Below are 25,088 nucleotides of genomic sequence, written 5' to 3' on the forward strand. Positions count from 1 at the left end.
AAAATGATCACATGCCTTTTGCCAAAACCAGTCCCAGAGCAGGAATCCAACAAAACATCATACTAGTACTAACGAGATCATCTCATTTCCAAAGACAGACCCCAGCTCAAACACCCACCAGCTAGCAGAGACGCAGGGATGGCCACAGGATCAGAAGGCCGAGGCCCGTTGTTCCCTTGAAGTCTGTGGGCATCCACCAGGGCTAAGGCTGGCCAGAGCTTCACCTGGGTCGTGTGTGTGTGTGTGTGTGTGTGTGTGTGTGTGTGTGTGACTCTCATATCTGTGATGTCAAGTAATACCCTGTTTGAGGGAAAGGTTGCACACATTGGTGGCTTAAAACAACAGACATTTATTCTTTCATAGTTCTGGAGACCAGATGTCCAAAATCAGGGATTTGCGGCCTGTGAAACCCATAGGGTAGAATCTTCCCTGCCTCTTCCTAGCTCTGGTGGTCGCCGTCCATCCTGGACCTTCCTTGGCTTGTGGCTGCATCACAGTTTCTGCCTCTGCGGTAACTTGACCTTCTTCCTGTGTCTCTGTCCCCACATGGCATTCTCCTTCCTGGGTCTCTTTCTCCTCCTCTTGTAAGGACATCAGTGATACTGGATTACTTGATTACATCTGCAAGGACCCTATTTCCAAATAAAGTTACATTCACAGACATTGGGGGTTAGGAGGACTTAAATATATTTTGGGGGGGGGGACATAATGCAACCAATTACAGGTGGCTTGCCGTGATGCTAGGAAGATGTCTCAGGGTTTCTTGTATCCGTGTGAGGAAGTGAACAGGTTGGGAATCAGGTCGTTGGAAGAAGGAGGAAACCTCAGGTGGAGGACTTATGCCTTGAAGGTCCTTTTCTCCCTCCGGATTGGTGTTTCTCAAAGTGGGGACCCCAGACTGGCAGTGATCAGCATCAGCTGAAAACGTGTGAGAAATACAAATTCTGAGGCCCCAGTCCAGACTTCCTGAAGCAGCAGCTTTGGGGTAGGGCCCTGCAATATCTGTTTTAAGAGGTCTTCCAGGAGATTCTGATGCACAGTGAAGTCTGAGGACTGTTTTTGTAAGTTCTTGCCTTTTGTCCTCACTGTCATACTTTCTAATGGGGTTGTCCATGGATATTGGTAGGTTTGGGTTAGAGTAGAAAGTTCTTTGCTCAAATGAATTTAGGAAGTACTGTATTGGTCTAAGCCAAAGAAGTTTCTTGACTAGTTCTGAGCTTTTGATATGCTTTATGCACTAAACATGGAAAATTTCCAGGAAGGGGAATAGTAACATTGACAGATTTCATTGGCAAAAGAATTATCCTTTCTGTGTGGAGTTTCCCATTGAGCTGGTGACCTGCAGAGTATACACGGGAAACACTGCTCTGATCCACATATCAAGGCATTCAACACATTTTTATGAATCACCTTCTAGGAATCAGGCCCTGTGCTGAGGGAATACATCCGTGAACAAGACATAGTTTCTCTCTCCATGGAACTTAGAGCTGTGTGCAGGAGCTGGCAAACTGCAGGCTGTGCACCAAGTCTGGCCTGCCATCTGTTTCTGTATGGCCTGTGAGCTAAGAATGGTTTTTGCATTTTTTAAATAGTTGAAAAAAATTTTAAATGAAGGATATTTTATTTATTTTAAATGTGAAATTATATGAAATTCAAATTTCATGTCCATAAATAAAATTTTATTGGAACAGAATCTCTCTCCTCTGTTTGCATATCGTCTCTGGCCACTTGTGCTCTATAATGACAAAGTTGGGTAGTTGCCATAGAGACTGTACCACATATGGCCCACAGAGCCTAGAATATTTACTGTCTAATCTTTTACAGAAACAGTTGTCCAACCCCTGGTCTGGACAAAAGGAGAGAGGCTCTGAACAAGTATTTGCAGGTGCCTTGAGTGTTATGGAGGACCATGTAGAGATGGAGGTGGAGGGGGTATTAGGGAAGACTCTCTGGAGAAAGATTTGAGGGTGAGTAGGAAGTCTGGAATATGACAGGGTGGAGACAGTTGTTAGAAGAAATAGTGCATGCAAAGCTGTGAGTCAGAAAGGAGGACCACTCATTGAAGGAATGGAAGGAAGTCCAGTATGGCTGGAACATCAAGAAGGTGACACCAAGACTGGTTCCATATGTGACCAGGTGCCAGACAAAGACCAGACATATAAGCAGTGCTGAGGATTTTGAACTTTGCCCTAAGAACAATGGGAACTCACTGAAGAGTTGAAGCACAGGAATGATATGAGTGATCTAGGTTTGTGAGGTCTGTGTGGCTTTGGTGTGGGAATGGATGGAGGACTGGAGCAAGAGTGGGCAGCACATAGATAATTATGAAAGTTGGCCATCCATCGGGGGAGATAGAATGGGGATGAAGAGAAGTGGATTTTAGACGGCTCTCCATGACATCTGGGACACTCACCCCTCCCCCGCCCCCCGCAGGTTCTGTGAGCTGCTTGACAACCTAAAGAACCTATGTCTTAGGTGCTGGGCCCACCTCCTCTTTTTTTTTTTTTTTCAAAGATTTTATTTATTTATTTGACAGAGAGACAGCCAGCGAGAGAGGGAGCACAAGCAGGGGGAGTGGGAGAGGAAGAAGCAGGCTCCCAGCAGAGGAGCCTGATGTGGGGCTCGATCCCAGAGCATTGGGATCACGCCCTGAGCCGAAGGCAGATGCTTAACAACTGCGCCACCCAGGCGCCCCTGGGCCCACCTCCTCTTAAACCTATTCACTAATCAACGCTGATTGCTTGTTGCACACCTATTGCATATGCGTTTGGCAGAGTGCTAGATGTAGAATAAGAATGTATACATACACACATACACACATAGTATGGAATGTATTCTGTTGGGGCGCCTGGGTGTCTTAGTTGGTTGAGTGTCTGCCTTCAGCTCAGGTCGCAATCTCAGGGTCCTGGGATTGAGCCCCAATCAGGCTCTGCGCTCAGTGGGGAGTCTGCTTCTCCCTCTTCCTCTCCTTCTGCTCCTCCCCCCACTCGTGCTTGCGCTCTCTCTCTTTCAAATAAATAAATAAAATCTTAAAAAAAGAATATATTCTACAGATAATATATTTATATTCTATATTTATAAGAACTAATACAATCAGTTTTCTGACCTCAAGATTCTTAGCTGGGGGAATGATGGATATAACCACAGTGCTTGAATGTAATGAGGGCTCATAACCAGAGAAGCAAGTAATTCTCTTAGGGAACATAGAGTAAGTGTTGAACAAACACCAGAGATATTAATTCTAATTAAGAGATCTGGAGAGGCTTCATGGAGGAGGTGACGTTTAAACTGCATCTCGAAGGATGTGTAGGATTTGGGAAAGAGGGAAGAGGTAATGAATCTGACATGAGCAAAGTGATGAGTTTATGAAGGTGTGAGGTGTGTGCAGGGAAGGGTTGGGGGAGCAGTGCAAGGTAGTGGAAGGCTCACTCTTTCTCTGATGGCTATGGCCCTGCCCACTTCATCTTATGACCTCTTGTGGCAGGTAGAAACGATACCTCCCCCCCCCCCCCATGAGCTTGTTTATAGGCACAGCCTTTAACCTGAACCAATAGCAACTGTTGTATCATCAAGGCCTCTTGGGGGTTCTAGCCCATCCCTTCTATGGCTCTGTCGATTGCCTTTGACCTCTGCTTTGACTTCTTCCTCTGGCTGGCGCCTAGCCCCTGGCTGTGCCCCAAGACCCATGACTTTCAATGAAGTTTGCCCTGGTTCTTGGTTCTGTTGTCCAGGGCGGTGACCCAGAGTCATTTGTAATCTGAGTCTTCTGTCCTGTGCCAAAAGATATTTAATAAATGTGGGTGATGATGATGGGTCCCTTAAGAACAGTTTGGCTGATTTATTTTTAAAGTCTTTTTAAAAATAGTGAAATAAAACAAATATACAGAAAAGTATATAAACATAAAAGTACAAAATAGTGAATAATGATGACAAAGTATTTATAACCACCAACTGGGTCAAGAAGTAGAATATTGCCCGTATCCCCAGAAGCTTCTCTCTGTGTCCCTTCTCCTTGGCCAGCTTCTCACCTTTGATGTGTCAAAGCTAAGAAATACTAACAACTCTGTCTGTCAAGCTTCTGGTCAGAAAAGCAGCTGTAGCAGGAGAAGAAAAACAGAGACTTGGGATTCAGGCAACAATCCGACCTTCCTTCCAGAGCTGCCCACACAAAGGAGGTCCCACCTCCATGAGTTCTAGGGGCTGGACTGACTGTTGCTACGGAAACACGGGGCTCGCAGGATGCCTGCTCAGGGGATGACCACAGCGCTCAGACTGGGGCCGCTGCTCTCACTGTGGTTGTTAAATCTTTACCGTCAGAGACATGTAAGATTCAAAGCAGGCTTCCCCCTGGTGTTATCTTCGTCCCCGTGCCCACCTGGTATGGCCCTCCTGAGTGCAGTAGATGGAGCTCTAACGGAGGGGAAACATGTTTCTTTTCGTCCAAGGGAGATTGTGGGTCCTCTGGGGAGAATGTGCAGAACTAACAACTGTTCAGTAGTAATTCATTAGTAAACTTGACTTTCAGGGTACAGACATTTTTGCAAACTGCATTTTCTAACAATTGTCTTGGGCCCCCCTCTGATGACAGTCTGTATTTGTAGAAGGAGGCTAGTCTGAACAGGCAGGAGGGGAAAAGTAATTTCCATTGGAAGAAAAGGCTGAATGGCTTTGCCTTCTGTTCCAGGAGAAACGTGTGTGCCTTTTGAGATTTCAGCTTTTGAGTCACCTCCCCCAGTAGCTCCTCAATATTTATGCTGGGTGCACTGGAACGAAATTTGCAAACTCAGAATACTGGGTGGGGGTGGTAAGGGAGGGACGCTGTCACGGGAAGGAGCCTCTGTGTAGGCAAGTGGATGAGCAAGACCTTTTGGCTTCCTGTTGACTTATTTTCTATATCTAATTTCATCTTGGGGCTGGACCTGCCACTTTTTTGAGTGTGCCCTGCTGACCGAGGTCCGGAGCCGGCGCAAGGGTGTGGGTGCCCCTGAGGGTAGCGAGCCGCCGCGTCCAGACACTCGGTGTGCTCTGTCTGGGTGGAAAACTTCCTCTGAAGCCAGACTGAATCACACCAGTTTCTAAGACATTCCTCAACCATGTTAGGCAAAAGAGTCCCCCGCTGACAAGCTGGGGTAGAAGGAAACCTGATATAATTTTGGAAAAACCTTTGAGAAAGAAGGTTCTCACAGCTGCTGAGCCTCTCCCTGCTGTCCAGGGTTGGAGGGGTCCCAGGCCACGGGAAGGAGATTGATGGGTCTAGGGGTGCCAAGCAGAGAGCTGAGGCTTTGCAGTGCTGGGGTGCTTACCATTCCCAACTCCCATCAGGGATCCAGAAGGAGAAACAGTCATCTGAACCGGTTAGAAATGGAAGTCCCCTCGCTTCTCCCCTGGCTGTTGCATCATTGTTATTCCTTCACATTAAGAGCCAGTCCAGACTGTCTTGTATTTGGCTGCTGTGTTGGAGACCTAGGTCCAGGTGAGGGCTGTGGGAACTCAGGAGTAGAGAAGGCTGAGGTTTTGGAGTCCGGTCCAGCCGCGGCGGGTGTGGGGTCAGAGCACCGGGAGGCAGGCAGCGCTGCGGAGCCCTGGACGTCTGAGCCCGGGCGCCCGTTCACATTGCTGGGTCCCTAGTGCATTGTATGCCCAGTATTCTGGCCATCTTTCTGCCTCCCGAGGTCTCTCTGACTTGCTGGGCCTCGGCTTCCTGAATGGGGTCATGTTGCACCTTGGGAAAGGCAGGAGGACCACCTAATTGGGACCTCTCTTTCGACCTGAAGCCAAAGCCCCTCCCACGTCCAGCGAATGGAAGCGGCAGAAAGAAGTTCAGTCAGTGAGTGGTCTATAGGCACATCCTGGATTAGATCCGAAATCATGGTGGAAATTTTCCTGGAGTGGGACAAATCCTTTTGTAAACAAGAACATTCATCTTTTCTTGACTGACGTGTCTGGTGAAGCATGTGCCTCTCAGAAGCCCCATGACATCTGATCTTGTTTGGGATTTGGTGTTTGTATTTAAAGATGTGGCTGCGCTGACGACTAGCAGTCCGGGAGGCAGTGCGAGCCTCACGTTGTGGAAACTGGCCTGGGTTAGCCGGGGTGTCCGTGGTGCCTGGGAAAGGCTTGCTTTTCCAGGGCCTATGAGGCAGAGTTTTAATTTACGCAATCAGTACCTATCTATTAATTGCTTGCTGTATGCCAGATGCCCTGAGCCTTCCCTTCCAGTTGCTTTCAGGCTAATGAGGACAATGTGACATGCGTGGATAAAAGGGCAAGTAAGACTGCCGGTCTCTGCCTGTCCAGTGACAAGTGAGAGGAATAGGTAGTGGGGACAGGGAGAGCTGTAGGGGCTGCAGGCAGGGAGAGGACGTCGCTGGTCCCCTGGGATTTGATTGGGGGACAGCAATGGAGTAGGTGTCCCAGGACTGGGAACAGCTAGCATGGAGGTTGGTACTAAGGAGAACCAAGTCCTGTCGGGGAAATCAGTGGGAAAGCAAGCTCAGGGAACAGCAGGGAAAGCAGCAGACAGGCCTGAAGAGCCAGGCTGGAACCTCTCAAGTGTTGTTCTCAGTTCCCACTGCCCTCCTCTGGGGAGGATTTTGAGATTCCAGAAAATATGAACAGAGGGAAGACAAGGCAGAACAAAACAAAACCCAGAAATTGTCCAATAATTCTTTCAGGACGCCATTAAGCCCCCTCTATGTGCTAGACAGGTCCCAGGCTCTGAGGATATGCAGTGAACAAGTCGGGCCGAGACCCTGGCCTCCAGGAGCTGATGCGTCGTGGGGGTTGATGGAGAACACATACCCCTGTGCACCAGGTTAGGTACGAGGAAAAGGGTGGCAGGTTGAGGGGAAGGAAGTGGTCTGTCTCATTTGGGAAATTGGGCCATTACTTAGATTGTTCACAAGTTACTCACCTTTTCACGTGTGTTGCTTCTGTCTGTTGACGGGGCGGGCAATAGTCAACCTGAGCCGTTCCTCCCACCTGCGGTGTGCTGGGGCGTTCCTTCTTCCCAGTTGTCCCCTAAATGATGGTGTGGGGCCGCGGCTACAGCTGCACTGCTGCCCGGGAGATCGTGTAGGTTCTGGGCACTTCCTACCATAGCAGGAATGAGGACTTCAGAAGCTGGAAGTGAGGCTGGGAACTCAGGACCCTTGGTATGGCCCCGAGCCCTGAAAGTGGATGCATGCGCCTCTCTCCTGCTCTCCTGGCAGGTGCTGCCTGAGCTGTTGGAGCCCTGAAAGACCTTGTCTCCATCCCTTGGGCCCTACCTTTCCTGGCCCTGAAGCTGTCCCTGATGGCTGTGGCAGACACACCATAAGCTCCATGTAGGGGGCTGTGGCCATTATGAGGCCGGCGTCTCTGGGCCTTAACTTCCCATCTATAGAATGAAGACTAGGTGAGCAGTGCCTGGACTTTCCATGGGCTACTCACTTACACTTAAAAACATAGAGACTATCACAGGGTTGCCAGCTTTTTATTTTGAGAAGCAGGGACATAAAAAAGAAACCACCAAATGCCAGCTCTACCATCATTGTCATTTCATTAAAAGGGCATATTAATACCCAACGAAGGAGTGATGACATAATGTCAAAGAAAAGGACAGTTCTTCCCTGGAGAGGAATGTTGGCTGTCCTTCAATGACATACGTCATCACACGGTGCTGCTGCTTTTCATTTCCAAACTCGCTCCTGGAGCAGCACTGCGCCATGGCCCAACACGTGGGGGCCTTGGGACCAGAGGGCCCGTGAGCCAACCTCCTAGGATCCTTTGCTGTGCAGAGCAAGAGCCCACAGGGGCCCGATCCTCTTCCTGACCCACAGGTGGCGATGGGCTCCCTTCCTTCTGCTTTCCCTCTCTTGACCCTCTACTGTCTCCCTCTCAGTAGCTCCTCTGTGGAAGAGGGGACATTTCAAATGGTCTGGGCTGCTTTTCAGAAGCCCGGTGAAGATGGGAGAGAGGAATAGTCCATGACCTCACTGACCAGATGAATCGGTCCCTCAGACGTGGAAACGTCTTTGGGCAGCATTCATTTGTTCCCCAACCGCGTCCCATCCCCGTCTTGATTCATTTGCCCCCCCTCCCACCAGCTTGAGTCATAAAAGTTAACTTGGCTGTGATATGGAGATTTCTGCCTTCTTTTATGAAAATGAGGGTTTTGGATTTCCTGTGGGTCTTAGCTATGCACCTCCAGTCTGTCTTGACTAGAAGCCAGGTTTGGCCTCCGCTTTGTGAAGTGGACAGAAATGAGGTTTGCTGTTTGGAAAATAAGGATTCACAGCCTGATCAGCTCTGTTAGCTGTGGGACCTTGAGCCAGTTGTTTTTAAGGCCGTACAAGTGCCTAGTCTGGCACTCAGCTGGTGATAATACCTGCTGTTTACTGAGCCCTCACCTCCTGCTTTGTGTTTGTCGGGACGGCTGATCCCCACAGGTACTCTCTGAGGAAGGTATTTCTGAGCCTGCTTCTCCAGCGAGAAAACGGAGGCTAGGATGAGGTTCTAGGTTGCACAGTGGGTAGGAGGGGAAGCCAGGAGGCAGACTCTGGCTCTCTGACAACACCCGTGCCTCCCACACTTCTCGTGCCGTCTCTCAGCCACGTGGGGTTCTACACGGTCTCCCAGTCTCTTCTGTGAACAGGCTGTGTTTCCTTGAAAAGGCCCCACCCTTCCATGACCCTCGGCTCTTCGTTTCTGGAGGGACGGAAACAGACTGCACAAGTTCCAAAGTCCCTTGCGACTTTGACCTCTATGGCTCTGTGATCCTGAGATTCACTTCATTAAAAAATTTTTTTGAAGGGGTTTGAGTACTCTCCTTGAAGCTAGAAGGCATGCTAGATTGCCTTCCGATGAAATGCAAGATTCTTCCTGCAAAGGAAAGGTTTTAATATTGAGCTCATGGTCCTCACTGGGATTTGGATGGTCACCGCACTAAGACCTTCAGAGAGTGTCAATGCCTCAGTTTCCCATTTTCACAACTTGCAATCTTGTTAACAGGATTCATTCACCAAGACACTACATTCAGAAAAATACATTCATTATTAATCTTTCAGAACTTCTGGCCCTGCCTCGCTTGCCTGGTGTGATTACAAATTATTCCTCAACTAAAAAACAAATGTGATTTTTGTCTTCTGACCCGGCCCCTATGATACAGTTTTCTCATCTAGGTGGGTAAGAAGCCATTCTCCCAAGCAGGGGCAGGCCGTGTCTTTGCCGGTGAACAGACCCACTTGGACCCAGCCTGGGTCACTTTGGCTGAGGGATCAGAGCTGGGGTCTCTGCTAATACAATTCCAAGTCTCTGAGGCCGCAGTAGGGAACTGTGGGCTGTCATGTATGTTCTCATTTTGTTAAGCTAATTGCTGGAGAAGGAGATTTTTCGTTTGCGTGTGTGGTGTAGTGGCTGAGAGAGAGACGTTTGTCCTGAAAGTTGGGGGTTAACTTTCAGGTTTAAGGAGCAAATGTGGCCATTTGAGAACACATCTCTCTACGGGACATTGTGTCTCATGAGTCACTCTGTTCCTAGGTTGAAATTCCCTTCCCTGGGCCATTTCTCCAACTCCCCATCCACACATGGCATGACCAGATTTAGATGTCTGAACTACAAAATTGTGTTATTTAGAAGCCATGGGGTATGAGATGATTGTTTCAGTAGTAGTAATAAGCAGCATTTTATGAGGAGATCCCATCTCTTCTTTGTACATTTTGCCTCTCCTGAGGCAGCAAGGAATAGAAGAAAAACATGGCCTTTACTCTTAGAATAGACTGGATTTAAATTTCAGTGCTGCCACTTATGAAATGAGTGATCTTGGAAATTACTCAGCCTCTGTGTCTCATGACATTCCTACCTTACAGCCTTACTGGGAGGGTTAAATAAGGTGATATAAAACCACCAGTAGAGGACCTGGCCTGTAGGTGCAGGAGGGAAGGCAGGATTTCCTGAGCGCCAGCCCAGCCCCCCCAGTCCCGGGGCAGACTGGGGAGTAGCTTACAGTGTTCGCCTGACAGGCGCCGGGAAGGGTCCCCTTCTCCCCCAGCACTTCACATTCAGGGACATGAGCAAGTGAGGGGCTTGCCATCCAGACCTCAAGGTCAGGCGCTTTGCAAGCCAGACAGAGCCTCCGGGAGTGTTGACACAGCCCCTTTGAATTTGAGACAAAGGAACCCGGGGCACAAAGATGGTAAGTGCCTTGTTAAAGGTCACCCAGCCTTTTTCTGCTGTCACCTTTTTTCCCCACAAAGACCTATGAAGACCAGGTACTCACACACAGCCCAGGGGGCTCCTCGGAGTGAGAAACTGGACAGTGGACAGTGCACCCGGGAAGCCATAGCTAAAAATGCCTGTGAAGGGGAAGTGTCTATGACTGGCGGAGAGACCCAGTAAACTCGGCGGTTTCCTGACATCCCAGAGTACTCGGCTTTGTCCGAGCTTCTTTTAAAGCTCTTGTGGCCTGAGTCTGTGGGCGCCGCACCCCGTCCCTGGTGGTGGAGACTCCTGCCCATGTGGGGTCCCTGGGGGCAGAAGGGGGGGCTGTGGGTGCAGGGGAGGCTCTGACCTGCAAGGCGGGGGTCAGATAATTGGAACTTCTCCAGGGTAGAAGCCAGTCTCGCCAACTGCTTTCACCTGCTCCAGGTGGGGCCCAGATCCTCTGCTGCCCGGCTTCCCCTGCCCCTGAGTGTCGGGGCTGCCCCCTCTTCCTTTCCCTCCCTCTGCAGAGCTCTTGCCATGAAAATCCCAGCTGGTGGTGCCCACATTATGCTTTGTTTGCCTGAGCTGCTTTAGGTAATCGGTCTAATCCCTAATACGTAGGATTATCAGTACCTGGGAGAATCCCGTGCTGGGCCACACGCCCAGAATGCGAAAGAGGCTGCCGTGAAGGGATTTCCTCTTGGCCTGTTTGGAAGGACTGGGGGTGTCTGGAGGGCCATTCCCCAGCGTTTAGGACAGTGGCCTGCAGGGAGGTACTGGGAGCCCTGTGGGTTTACAGATACTGACGTTCAGGCGTTTCTGGATCGTAGACCAGACTGTGCCCCCAGAATGTCATAATCATTGCCATGAAATAAAACATCTTTTTTTTTTTAAAGATTTTATTTATTTATCTGACACAGAGAGAGTGCAAGCAGGGGAAGCAGGAGAGGGAGCAGCAGGCTCCCTGCTGAGCAAGGAGCCTGACCTGGGGCTTGATCCCAGGACCCTGGAATCATAACCCGAGCAGAAGGCAGATGCTTAACTGACTGAGCCACCCAGGTGCCCCTGAAATAAAGCATCTTTCCAAAGCTACAATGGGCCTATGGATTTTTACGCAGTGGATTTCAAACTTTTCTCCCCCCCCCCCCCCCCCCAGAAAGGACTACACTCAGACACAGTCTAGCACGGGACCTTACGCGGTGAAAACGGCTCAGTGTGCTGATGCTTGGATTTTCACGGGGGCTGGGGCCTTGCCTCTTCTGCCCTCCCTTGCTGACCCCCTGGGTTGCCTCACAGAATCCACGAGGCTGGGCCCCCAGGAACAGAAAACTATGGGCTTAACCCCCTGCTCCCTCTCATTTCTCACATGAGGGCTCTGCTAGAGAGCCTAGATGACTGGCCAAGGCCACACAGCCTGTTCCTGGCAAAGCCGGGCTAGAATGCCGGCTTCCTAACCTTCAGCCTGGAGCTCTTCAGCCTGCCCCCATTCCTCTAGGAAGAGAGAAGGACTCCTGTTTTTGTGCTCAGCTGAGGGCTGCTGCGTGCGGGACTGCTGGGTCTGTTTCAAGGACAAGAGGGTGCAGGAGAGGTGGGGACCTGCCACTGGAGATGGGCTGAGGGTTGGGGTTCCCGGTAGGTGGAAGGGATAACTCAGGAACAGAGCCCTTCAGTACAGACTCCGGGAAGTGAGTTTCTGATGGTGACCAGGGAAATGTGAGGACGGAGTGGGACTCCCAGTGAGACCCAAGGAGAGGACAGATGGGGGTTTCCAGTCCTTCCTTCCCCCACAGCCCTGGGGAAGCTGAGCATCCAGGAAATAGCCTCTGGCACAAGGCTCTGGGCAGAGAATACAGGTGGGGGACTTCTAGGGATGGGGCTTGCTCCCGCGCCTGCTGTGCTCCCCCACACCAGGCCCCCCAGGGATGAGGGGAGGCGGGTCCCTGTCAGAGCCCCACCCCGCAGGTGCCTCAGGCCCTGCAGGACTCAGGATGGCCTGTATCTCCTCCTCGGGCCAATCTGCATCCGGCACCTCGGTGCTTAGAAGGAAGGCTTCACGGCCTGTCAGCTTGGCCATGTGCATTTCTGACTCGATGCGTTTGCTCCACGAAGGCTGATTGATGGCTCCAAGCTGGTTCTTGGCTGAGAAAGGAGCCGTGTGTCTTTGTCCTTGATTTAACCAACAACCTCTCAAGGCACAGGGACCTTGCAGAAGGGTCTCTGGGGTCCACGCGGTGCCCCGGAGTGGGGCAGATGGAGTCCTCGTGATGATTATAAACCTTCATGAGCACTCTGCAGTAGTCCGTAATCCTTCCACACACACGATCCCATTTGCTCCTCATGGGCTCCCTGGGAGGATGTCAGGACAGGTACTCACCTCTTTGGTGTCGGACAGCTGGGCTGAAATTCTGACTGTGTCTTCCTGGGCCAGCTCCTTAGACCCTCCGTGGTGACGAGTGTGTTCCTAGCTGCGTCACACAGTTCGCGTAGTCATGCTCAACGGTGGTAGCTGTCGTTAGTACTGATTCGTAATGGTACCTGTTCTGGGTGCTGTGTGTACCTGGAACTGACTTCCCATTTGCTGCAGCTCTCCTTTTCCCCTCCCTCTTTCCTTCCTTCCTACACGGCTCCTGTCTCTCCCCGAGATGGAGCAGGGGCTTCTGCGGAGCTCACAGCGTTACACTGTTGAGGACACAGCAGCGAACCAAAGAAGGGTCGAGTCTTTCCCTCATGGAGCTTACAGACACTAAAAGAGGACTGAAGTTGGCAGGCTAGTGGTATAAACGCTCTGAGGAGGTATAGAGCAAGGAGGGGGTGGTCGGGGGGGTGGGTGTCATTTTCAACAGGGCGGGCCGGGAACCTCTCGGTAATAAGGTGACGGTGACCTAAGAATGGGGAGGGAAGCAGCCGTGGGGCTATCTGGGGTCAGGGGGAACAGCCAGTGCAATTAGCCCGAGATGGGAGTGGGTCTGGAACATTCTGACAGCACAAGGAGGCTGACGCGGCTGGAGTGAGTGAGTGAGTGGGAGACTTGTAGGACGGCGGCGGGCGCAGACAGATTGGGTGCGTTGGACTGTGTGAAGGCTGTGACTTGTCCTGCAAGTGGGACGAGGAGCCACAGAAGGGTGTTGGCACAGCACCAACACGATCTGACTTACATTTTTAAGAGTAGTTTTCCTCCCAGATGAGCACTGTTTAAGCCACTTCCCGGATCTGAGACAAGGAGCCAGTGTCCAGAGAACTGAGGCTGACTTGGAGCTTCTGGGGGCAGCCCCAGCAGGGAGTGGTGAGGGAAGTCTGGATTCCTCCCAGTGGCTGACCCCCCCCCCCTGCAGTCACCCAGCAGATGTGGTGCCCAGGGTGGCCTTGGCACTAGGCTCAGCCTGACAGGTGTGGGTGTGAGTGTACCCTGGGGTGAGTGAGCCCAGCCAGGCGGGAACAGGTGCGGTAGAAGCTCACAGGCGGGTGGGGCCAGCACAGTGGGCCACCTGGCAGGACTTGGCAATTCTAACATCCTGTTGGGGCTCAGGGAGATAATGGGGGCCCTGCCCTACAAGATGCAGCTGGGTGGGGGTGTGAGAGTTGAGGCATGTATTCTGCGAGGCCTGGCATTGGGGTCCGGGACTCCTTTCTCCAGAGCAGCATTGCTTCCGTCCGAACCAGAGGACAGCAATACCATTGTCACACACCCCCTTAATAAGACAGCTGGTACTTTCAGAAAGTGCTGTGCTCCACCTTATCAGATGATAAGACAGCACTCATTGCTGTTTATAGAAGAAGCTTTGAGAAATGAACTGACTTACCCAAGGCCATCCAGAAAAGCTCCACTTGGATTTGAGTATTTTGATCCTCAGAGTTCCTCCTACCACATCACAAACCTGAAGTTTTCAGTATACTGGGTCCAATTCAGGAAGGATGAGAGACAGAGAGAGGGCCCAGAACTGAAGACTGGGGGCTCTGGGGTCCTGGGATTAGAATGGGCTTGCTCTCCAGTGCTGGGCCAGGGTCGCTCCCATTGCTGGAGAAAGCAGGCCCTTTGAAGACAAGAAAGGCTGCTTCCTGCCACAGCCCCCCCCACCCGAAGCCTGGCTCAGTGGTTTCTGCCAGTCCCGGGAACACCCAGACCCCTGGTTGCAGGCTGGTGCAGTGGAGGGATGTGCTTGGAAGTGGCTGGTTCCTTTGGGCTAGATTTGAGGGGATACAACCTTGCAAGGTTAAGAGCAAGAGAGGTGACTGGGGGCTGGGGGGCACTCCTGGCTGGGCTGGGTGGCACTGGGCATGTGGCTTCCCTCCAGCCTGCGGTGTTCTCATGTGTATAGTGGGGGGGGGGTTGGCATCCAAAGGGATTACTGAGGTCCCTTCTGAGGCTTTGGTGTTTGATCTTAAGATTCAGGAGAAATGCCTGAGCGTGCAGCAGACGTGTGCTCTGTGTAGTGAGCACCAGCTGAGTGTGGGCTGGTCAGGCCCTTGGCCACAGGTGACAAAGGAGGCCTGAGGCCCTCTGAGCCCACGCCAACAGGAAGTCACCGAGGGGAATGTGCTCGAAGGAATAGGGAGAAGGCACCACAAGGGTGAGGCCGGTGAGAGAGTGCCTTGCGTGAGCAGGCAGCCGGAGGGGACTGCTCCACTGTACCCTCAGACCCCTGGACCCTCACCCTTGCTCTGCAGCCCTCCCCTCCCTGCTGTCTGGGCGCTGACATTAGATGTCCTTCTGTGTTGTCTGCAGGAGGCAGCTGTGGCTTCTTTTACAGAAGACTCTGGTGAGGAGAGAGGGCAGGGCTGGAGGGAAGAGTGGCCTCTGAAGTGAGACTGAGCCTCTTTGTCAAGGGGGTGGCTGCATCTTCCAGGACGCACCCCCAGGCCCTCCCCGCTCTCATTCTTTCCCCGCTGTCCCCAGCTACCCTTCTTCCTCTGTGTTCCTCTTCTCCCCAAGGCATCCTTCTCTCCATTTCAGAAAATCTCTGGTGTCCAGTCTGAGGCTAGGGTAGCTGGACCCTGTAGCTTGTGGGGTCTCTCTCTCTCTCTCACACACACACTCACACGCACAGGGGGACACGCACACAGTGGTCTCCTTGGAGGATGAACAGGAACCCGGGCCGGGTCTCTCCTGATGCCAGGGGAGCCTGCCCGACCCTGCTCAGGAGTCCTCCCGGAAGGGTAGCTGAGTCCTTCTCTGCAGCGGGAAGTGCAAGTTTTGATGGATGCCTACTTTGCCGTTCCGAACAAAGCACCGTTCCCTGTCCACCCCCCACCCCCGGCAATGTCCTGGGACCCTGGAGGCAGCCTCCCTCTGGCCCTCAGTCTCCTCATCTCGAATGGGAGGTTGATCTGATGGCATTCGGAATCAGAAGGGATCTAAGAGGTCACTTGGTCCAGGGCCCACTCTGTATAGGAATCCCTGCCCCCACTGTCCTGTGGGGTGCCACGCAGCTCCTGCTGGAACCCCTCCAGAAGTCATGGTGCCTTCCCTCCCAGAGGTCCGTTGCCTCGTTGAAAAGTCAGAGCTGTTAGAACCTATACTCTCTTATCCTCTGTTCTGTAATTAGTTATTAAGGTTTCTCTCTGGGTCAGTGTCCTGCCTAGGGTCATCAGTGTCCCTCTCAGGGCCACCGATCAATGTGATGGTGCAGTTTTAACTGAGTATCCTTGGAGGCACCAGTCCCATCAATGCATGCTCTGTCTTGGCAACTATGGCTGCCTAGCACCAGGGCAAACACAGTGCATCACTTATCTGATGTAAGCTTTGCCACCGTCTTGATGGGGCCGGCATGCTAGTCCCCATTTATATGGACAAGGTGAGGCTCCTGAGCTTGTAAGCGGCAGAGCTGACCAAGCCCTGGTGGGCTGTCTTCCTCCAGCCCTCTCAAGCTCTGTGCCTTCCTCTGAGAAATACCTGCTCTCAGTTACCCTGTTTGTAAAATGCGGCTAACTCCACCTGCCTGTTGGATTGTCATAAACTCTAAGGAAGATCATACATGGAAAGCACTTAATTTTTAGTTACTGACACCAGTTCTCACTTGGTAAACATTGGCCAGTCTCTACTATACTGTCCCTTACCATTCCTTCTCTGCTGTGTGTCTCCACGAGGACACAACCTCCCTGGACCTCTGCCCTCTTTTCTCCAGAGCATGGGGTTGTACCAGCTGCCGGCGAGGGATGCTTTGGCCGGACTGAGGTCAGAGGTGGACGGGGGCTTTCCCACGGGCCAAAGGTGGCTACCCTGGCCGGCTGGCATCAAGCTCTGCAGAGCTCAGCCTCCTGGCTGTCCTGCTGCTCCTCCAGTCCTGCCTCCCACATGTGGTAATTAAGCCCACAGCATCTAGTGTAAGCAAATAATAACACGGGCATTATCTTTCTTTCGTCTGTGTTTTTCCTTGCCTATCATAAAGTAATTAAAATAATGAATGCCTTGTAAAACAATAGTTAAGAGGGCTGGCAAAAGGGCATTATCTGCAATATACCTCTTGTGCTCTGAATTATTGATGCCTTGAAACCACTGTGATTGGGGAGGACTCCCTGCCTCCTGGCCCTTTCCGTGCTGCTTCTCTCCTCCAAGATCTGCCGGTCTGCCAGGTGGCTGTGGAGCCTGGGCCTCCAGGGCTGGGGAGCAGCCTGGGGCCACAGAGCAGCTCTGACACATCGCTGGGGGGCACTGCTCAGGAGGAGACACAAGAGCCTCTGATTTGAGGGCTTTGCCCTGCCCCGACCTCTCCCTTGTCCACCCACAATCCCTCGATCTGAAAGAAGCAGGTGGTTCTGTCCTGGGTGAAGGGAGAGGCTGGAAAAGAGCTGGGGGTTAAGATCCACGTCCCATTTTAGATCAGGGCAGGGATGATAGCCGTGCCAGCATGATTAGGAATAGTGGCTCTCCAGGTGGGGTTCCTGGTCTGGCAGCATCAGTATTTTCTGGGAATTTGGTAGAAATGCAGGTTCTGGCATGGGGCCCAGCACTCTGTTTTAACAAGGCCTCCAAGTGGTTCTGATGCCCACTTGAACTTGAGAATCACTGCTTTCGAGTGCCAGTGGCTCAAGGAGAGGCGGGAGGTGGTGGGACTAATTAACTGAAAGTGTGTCGTGTGCCCTTTGGGCACTGGTTAATCACGCCAACATCTATGCGGCAGGCCATACTGTCCATGTCTTACGGGGTGGGGGGAGGGTCCCATGGGGCAGGAGACCTGAACCTACACTTTCAGTCACTGAGGTTCATAGTAAGGGCCTCTGGATCAGGTCTGTTTTGATTTTCAGGACACCCAGCTGTGCAGAATCTCCACGTGGTCGAGACTCGGGGTCCTAACAGGCCACCTACACCGGCCTTAGGCGGCTTGGGTGGCAGACTCCACAGGTGTCAGTAGGTGGCCCCCTGTGTGCCCACCGTTGGCTCCTCACCACAAGCCTCCTCTTAGACTATTCTAGCTCCCTGGGGCCTCATGCACTTGAGGAGACAACATGAACACCCAGTGCTGCCGATGTACCTTCTGGTTTCCCAGCTTCCCTTGAGCCCATGGAGGCCGGAAGGGGAGACCCCTGTGCCAGGAGCAGCTTCCTGCCTGCCTGCAAATCCCTAAGAGGATAACTCATTCCGTGCATCTCAGCTCTCCTTTTCTCACTCTGCCCGACCCCCACTCACTGCAGACGAAAGTTTTCACCTCTGCCTTGGTTTCTCTCCCTTGCTCCGACTCGGTGATCCCTCATGTCTGTTTGCGTTGAAATTTAATTCTAAGCTTGTAAATGGTGAACATAATTTGCCGGCATCTTTTTCTATATCCGTACCTACAAAAATAATTTCAGTGGATATTTGAGTAGGGGGCCTAGTGAAATTTAAATTTTATATAATGAATATATTTTTAGTATAGCTACGTGTCATGTAAAAAATTTGTTGTTATCTGAAACTCAAATTTTTCTGGGTATCCTGTATTTTGTTTGGCAATCCTCAGCCGTGTGAGGGGCTGATACTCATAACCCTTTTTATTTATTCATTCATGTTTATTGAGCCACCTATATGGTGCTCTTTTAGGTCCTCAGACACAGGAGTTGGTAGGGGGAGGCAGATGGTGAATGAAAAATAAAACAAAATTGGTGCTGTTGGAAGGCAGAGTTGGAATTTTAAAAGGGTAGCCAGAGAAGATTTCATTGAGCACAGACTTGAGTGAGGGCATTAAGTTTGACCCTCTGTGGGAGAAGTGTATTCTAGGCAGAGGGCACACTGCATATAAAAGCATGCAGTTTAGGGCCCAATGTGGGGCTCATTTATCTGAAGAAGTCAACCTTGTTTCCTTAAGCATGTTTTTAACCACGAAGGGGAATTTATTCTCTTTTGTAATTAAAAAGGTCTGGCGTGGCTTTCAGGCACAGCTGGATTCAAATGATGACATCAGTCTTCTGTCGCATCTCCTAGTTTCCTCTGTGGTGGCTTCACTCTGAGGGAAGGATTACCGTTCCTACCCTTTCCAGCAAAAGCCCCAGGCTTGAAGTGTATTGGGTTGGCATGGGTCATGTAACCATCACTGGCCCAATTGCTCTTGCTTAAGGGATGGGATGGTTTAATTAATCAGTCTCTTTTCCTGGAGCCATTGCGGGCCTTCAGTTCCTTTTGAACTCCACAGATTGAGATGAGGAGATGGGGATTTTCTTAAGAAAGATAGGGCACTCCTGTGAGCAGGATAGGAAGGGTGGGCAGGTGGGGACCACAGCATCCCAACCTCACCTCCTTTGTAGTTATTCCATGACCCTAGACAAGATGCTTTCTCTGCTGAGCTTAGTGATTTTTCCCCCTTTAAAGTGGAAATAGAATAATTTCATTCCTTCTTTCACAAAGATATGTTAAGAGAAAATAAAGAAAAGATTCTTTAAAAAAAAAGATATAAAAGAAAGTCAAAGCCATAATGCATCCCATCTCTCCGCCCCTTGTACCTTCAAGCCAGTTCCCACATCAGCCAGGACCCTTCCAACTTTGATTCTTTTGAGTAGGTTGTGTTTAATAAATTCAGTTGGTTCCTATTCTCAACCCTGTTCTCTTTTTGCCAGGAGGCCCAGAAGATTAACAATGGCTCAACCCAGGCGGATGGCACTCTCAAGCCAGTGGACGAAAAAGAGGAGGCAGTGGCAGCCGAGGTCGGCTGGATGACCTCTGTGAAGGACTGGGCGGGGGTGATGATATCTGCCCAGACACTGACTGGCAGAGTCCTGGTGAGTCCCCAACTCCCTCCTCCTCGGGAAGGCCTGCTGTCTGGTCCCTGATGCCTCTACTTAGAGGGACACCATGTTTCCTGGGGCTTCTCCAGGCCTCTGGCTATCGGGAAATGGGGGGTGAACAGCAGGTCACGGAGTAGAGGCCGTGTTCTCTGTGTACATAAGCCAGTGGTTTGAGGGTTGACCTGTAGAGTGGGCCAGCATCTGGGGCAAAGAGGGTCTGTTGGGGAGGATGTAGAGTCTCCTCTGCCAGCAGAGCGGGTGTGCCCATGCACACACACACAAGTGTGCACACGTGCACAAGGGTGCACACAGACACACATATACACAGCTCGATAATCTTGGAGAGGAGAAGGGAGTCCAAGAAATGTGTGCTCAGAATTCTGCAGAGAGATAAGAGATAAATGCCAGGATCCAGAGAGTTCTCCGTATGTGCCCATTGGCTCTCTTGGGTCTGTTCGAGGGCAGGAGTTTCCCTGAGAAGGATTCTGTATTCCAAATGGTTTCTTGTTACAATTCTGGAAGCTGCCCTTCCTGGGCCTGAGGCTGGGGCTTGGTCAAGACTCATTTGGCTTGAAGAATGAATGGGAATGTCCTGACAGTTGGATGAATCAAAGATCGGGCAGGGACATTGGAAACCTTGATGTTTCCTGGCAAAAGCTCAGTGAGGAGGTGATGAAAGGTATAGGGAGGCGGTGAAAGTTCCACCCCTCAGAATCCTTCTTGGGGAGAACGCGATGTTATCTTTGGAATGAATATCTCACAGACAGCTCGAGGGAGGGGATAAGATACTGAATGTCATGCTCGTGTCATGAAGGTGGTGACCAAACAGCCTTCAAGGAGGACAAGGTTCTATTACCTGAGGGAGCTTTTGGGAGCCGGGCGTTCTGGAGAGTCTGAAAGCTGTGGCCGGTGTTCATTGCCGGCAACATAGAAAAGGGTGAAATTTAAAGCTGGGGTTTGGGAGAGGAGGAGAGAGGAACCAGTGAGGCCAGTTGCTGCCTGGAGCAAGATGACCCAGGTCAGCAGGGTCCAGGAGACAGCGGGCGGCACAGAGCATCTAATGAGGAAGTGAAGGTGGCTTGCTGCGGGCCATGCCACGTTACCCCCATCTCACCTCCCTGCAGAGTCTTCGGGAAAGGCTCCATCGCTCTTTTGTGCTTGTGCATGAGTGGATTCTGGGTAGGAAGCTTGTGGAGGTTGAATTCTGGGTCTGGGCGTTCACGTGGGAAGTAACGCAAGGCACGCATTCTCTACCTGTGGTCGTGATGGTGGGTGAGGGTCAGCAGATACTGTGGTTGCCCGAGCGTGATGCCTGTCCCTTCCACGTGGCCACTGGAGACAGCCCTAATTATCTTCATCAGCATCAGCATCAGCCAGGAGTTACTGAGGATGACTCGGCTAGGCATTTTTCCCAGCCCTATGGAAAACAAGGAATGATCTAATTCCATTGCACCGTGGCCAGAAGTTATTGAAGGAGTGTCTGGAGGAGAAATGCGATGAGTACAAGCACCGTGTGGGCGTGTGTAGGGGGCGCTGTGTGTAGGGACATAGGGACCATCAAGAAAGCCTTCGTGGCACTTCAGAGGGAGGAGAGCCTTTGAGCTCAAATTTCCATTTCAAGATGAACTGAGCCCAGGCTTGATGACAGAGAAGATATCAAAGATAAAAGCTTGGAAACCAGAGAGGGACCACTTAGTGGGCCAGAAGCTGGAAGAATACCTAAATAACAAACAATAAGACAGAAAGCATTTGAGTTGAGCTTTGAACTGTGAGCTCGCATCATGAATGTCCCTTGAAGAGAGGGCATGGTCCCAGAGGGAGGGAAGGCTGGCACAGAGAAAGGGCGTGGCGCGAAGGGAGAGAGGCCCAGGCTGTGAACACAAGGGCACCCGAGGGGACGGAAGCCTGGGGAGGTGGGCTGGAGACAGCTTGCCAGGTCCTCAAATGCCCAGCTGAAGCTTTCGGACTGGATTTTGTAGGGAAAGGAGATTTTGAGGGAGGGGCATCAGGATTGATGGTTGTGCAGAGAGAAATAGAAGCGGACAGGTGGAGGGCGGATTGGGGAGGCGGGAGCTCGAGGTGCTAGGGTCAGTCAGGACCGTGAGCTCCGGTGCTGGGGACAGGCCACCATCAGATGACTGCCGTGGAGCTGCTGTAGCAAGGCCTGAACGAGCAGCTCGGCCGTGCAGGCAGGTGGGTGGAGGTGGGTGGTGTTGTGGAAACAGCTCCCAGGCCAAGTGCACCAGGAGCCATCTTGATAAACCGGCTCACCGTAACATTCGCAAGAGCCTCTTGTGAGCCGGGCTCTGTGCGAGGCCCTATACGTTGATCAGGTTGAAGAGCAAGGACCGTGTTGTATTTGTTCCGTATCGCCCGTATTGCTGTTGAGCTGTAGGGGTTCATTACAAGGAAGCAAGCAAGCCAGTCTTATCAATGAACTCATCTCCGTCCTATAGTCGAGGAGTGCAAGGCTTAGGGATGGCAATGCCTTGCTGAAGAATATGCAGCCTCAAGTGGCACAACCGGGCTCGGACCTGCAGGCCTCTGGACTCCCCGTCGAGTGCTCTTTCTGTGTCATTACTTCCCAGTCGAAGATAATGCTTCTTCTTTTTCTAAGCCACTGTCAGCTGTCGCTTTGGCTGTGACACTATGACATTACTGTCTGAGCCAATTAGGTCCTGAGGCTGTTTGGCCTGATTCTCTTAACATTTGCATGGAGGAGCACAGTCTGCCTTGGCCTCCCATGATTCCACCTGCTCTCTGAAGGTCTCCTTGGAAAAAGTCCTGCCCAGGCTGCTCAGAGCAGAGCAGTGCCCGCTGCACAGCGAGCAGGCGTCTGGGAGTTCTGGGCAGTACCTCCAGAACAGGCCCCTCCTTTAGCAGAAGGAAGGGCTTTGCTCTGAGCAGGGAGCTGATTTCACATGGAAGTCTCCGTGCGCACGAGACAGTAGCTCTGCCTGTTCGGAACCCAAAGCCGTGTCTGTCTTGAGCTATCCAAATGTTTATCCTTGCAACAATGGGACTGAAGCAAGACTAGACATCCAGCTGTTCAGAGTTTCCCTGCTTAATTTTTAACTTTTTAACTTTTTTTTTGACACATGGCTCAGGAGCGTGGCCTCCACAGCTGGGCCCCTTTCCTACCTGTCTCGTTGTCACAGGTGAGAGTCTCAGAGCTAGGCATCGTGGGTAAGGCCCAGGTTGCGGGGATTCCCCAAGACAACCCCGGCCCATCTGTAGACACACCTGCTGTCTGGAATCTCTCCGACGAGCCCATGGTTCATGCAGTCAGTGCTTACTTCTCACCTGCACCAGGCACTATTCTAGGCCCTGGACATAAAGCCATGAGCAACAGAGATGCAGGGTGTGAACTCTTTATATCGATAAACTAGCTATAAAGTTGTAGAGCTCCGCGTGAAAAAGGATAAATGATAGTCACCATTCAGCAGTGCTTTTTATGGTCCCCACCTGGAGCTTCAGCTTTGGGTCTCAGAATACTGCCTCGCCTCCCGCCGTGGCACTCAAGCTTAGCTTCATGAAGAGAGCACGACGGGACAGAGTCTCCTCTTGGAGCTCTTGGGGTTCTTCATCAAGGTGAGCACCGGGCGAGCAAGGGTTGTGGCTTCCTTTATTATTATTTTTTAATTAAAGGGATTTCTTATTTTCGGATTATAAAAGGGGGTACGTGCTTATTTCACAATTTGGGAATATACTGGAAGGATTGGTGTGAAGGGCACTTTGGGAGGTGGAGTCAGCCCACGGGACAGTTCAGTGTAGCAGTAAATGCCACGGAGACACTCCCAGCCATTTGGGTGTTGCTAGGGCCTCGTTCACCACCTCTCATGTTATCCCTTTCATGCACAGACTCGGGAGAGAAGTACTTCTTTGTGCCAGGGAATGCTGTGGTCTTCCTGGGGGACCTTCCGTGAACACTCTAAGTTGGGAAAGGGATCATGGCCCTCTCCTCGTAGTGGCTGCTGTGAGCCGAGCTCATGGCCCACGGAAGACACACAGCAGCTCAGGATTTGCCTTCCACACGTTCACAACCCCCTGACTTCATCTCTGCATCTCTTGGCTCATTTTCCCTTTGTCCTGATTTCTTTACTTTCCTCCTCACACTTTACATGTATGTGGTTATATGCTCCATTACTGTTTGGTGAGCTAATGAAATCTTCCTAAGAATAAGGCGGTATCTATAAATAAAGAGAGCAAGAAACAGAGCAGGCTTTTGTATTGTTTGGTTGTACTTTATGGAATCATAAGCCAAAATCAGCAGTAGAGATGGTTTGGTTCAAGGTTGGTAAGGTGTTCTGTAAGGGGCCAGATTTTGCAGACCCTAGGGACCCTGTCACAACCTCTCAACTCTGCCATTGTCCTTTGAAAGCAGCCATAGACAGTACACAGGTGGGACTATGTTCCAGTAAAACTGGCCAAATCAGGTGGTGGGCCAGATCGTTGTTCATGGCCATAGGTTGCCGACCCATGGTCTGTTTAGTTCCTTACTTAGTAAATAAAGAAACCAAAAGGCAGACACTGGAAGAACTTCATTAGGAAGGAATTTTCTAAGGTAATATACCGCAAGAGTGACGGTGCCAGGGAACCTGTTTGTAATGAGGAAAGTTATAGACACACAGAAACACACATGGCTGAAAGTAGGCACACACATACACTTGCCCCATCTCTGTTAAGCATCTTTTTCTTTTTTTTTTTAAGATTTTATTTATTTATTCGACAGAGACAGCCAATGAGAGAGGGAACACAAGCAGGGGGAGTGGGAGAGGAAGAAGCAGGCTCATAGCGGAGGAGCCTGATGTGGGGCTCGATCCCAGAACACCAGGATCACGCCCTGAGCCGAAGGCAGACGCTTAACCGCTGTGCCACCCAGGCGCCCCTAAGCATCTTTTTCTGAACATTCATATGAAGTCCTGCATTGATCTCCAAGTGACTCTCTCTCTAAGAAAAATCTATATCTCCTGGCCAAGCATGGCCTCACCTCAAGGTGTAAGCTGGGTCTACACTGCTTGGGCCGTACCCCAACCCTTTTACACATTCAGTGCTTTGTGCTTCTCTTCAAAGGCTGGTTTTGCCCATACAATTATTAGCTCCTTGAGCAAAGACAGAACTCTCAGAACTGCTCTTTTTGGTTATGTTCTCCATATTCCCATGCCACTACCTTTGAATATTTCTCCAGGAAATATCTAGATCTGACCCACGAACTGAGAAGATAGGCTACTTGCTTCTCCGTCATTGGGATGATTTGTTGAAGAAGGAGAAAGAAAAACACCAATCTTTCCCTTTATCTTCCTAAATACACTGCCTGTGTGGCATTTTACGTTCACGTTATATACATAGGCTGGGCCATTCCATCTTGATCTCCTAGGGCCCCAAAGAAAATATGTATCAAATATGCCTTCAAATAATCCTATCAGTTTAATAGAGTTGAATAGACATGTTCTGTTGTGCCATTTGCACATGAAATTGGTCCAGTTGAACAAAATGGAGGTACACAGGGGCGTGTGCTTAATCAAATATGTGACATTTATTGCTTTCATTTCTCCCTTTAGGTGACTCATGCTGCTGCTGACATTTCTCATCAGCAGCCTCTACTTTTCTCTTCCAGGGCTGCCTGGTGGCAAATTCACACACAGCTCACATTTCCATCGCTCTTTTCCTCTCGTCCCCACCCCCTCCCCTTTTTATTACATTTTAGGCAAATCTAC

The 25,088-nt window shown here is 51.0% G+C and overlaps 1 protein-coding gene across 9 annotated transcripts in view; it reads left to right on the forward strand.

The window, feature by feature from the left end:
* KCNMA1 (potassium calcium-activated channel subfamily M alpha 1) overlaps window positions 1–25,088 on the forward strand; it is a 717,414-nt gene that overhangs the window by 199,328 nt on the left and 492,998 nt on the right. For all 9 annotated transcript variants that reach the window (XM_057308339.1, XM_048218924.2, XM_057308341.1 and 6 more), the window contains exon 2: window positions 19,204–19,365. In XM_057308339.1, the coding sequence (XP_057164322.1) occupies window positions 19,204–19,365 (162 nt within the window). The remainder of the gene's footprint in view (window positions 1–19,203; window positions 19,366–25,088) is intronic.

This window comes from Ursus arctos, unplaced genomic scaffold (genome assembly GCF_023065955.2).
Source record: "Ursus arctos isolate Adak ecotype North America unplaced genomic scaffold, UrsArc2.0 scaffold_7, whole genome shotgun sequence".
NCBI classification, from domain to species: domain Eukaryota; kingdom Metazoa; phylum Chordata; class Mammalia; order Carnivora; family Ursidae; genus Ursus; species Ursus arctos.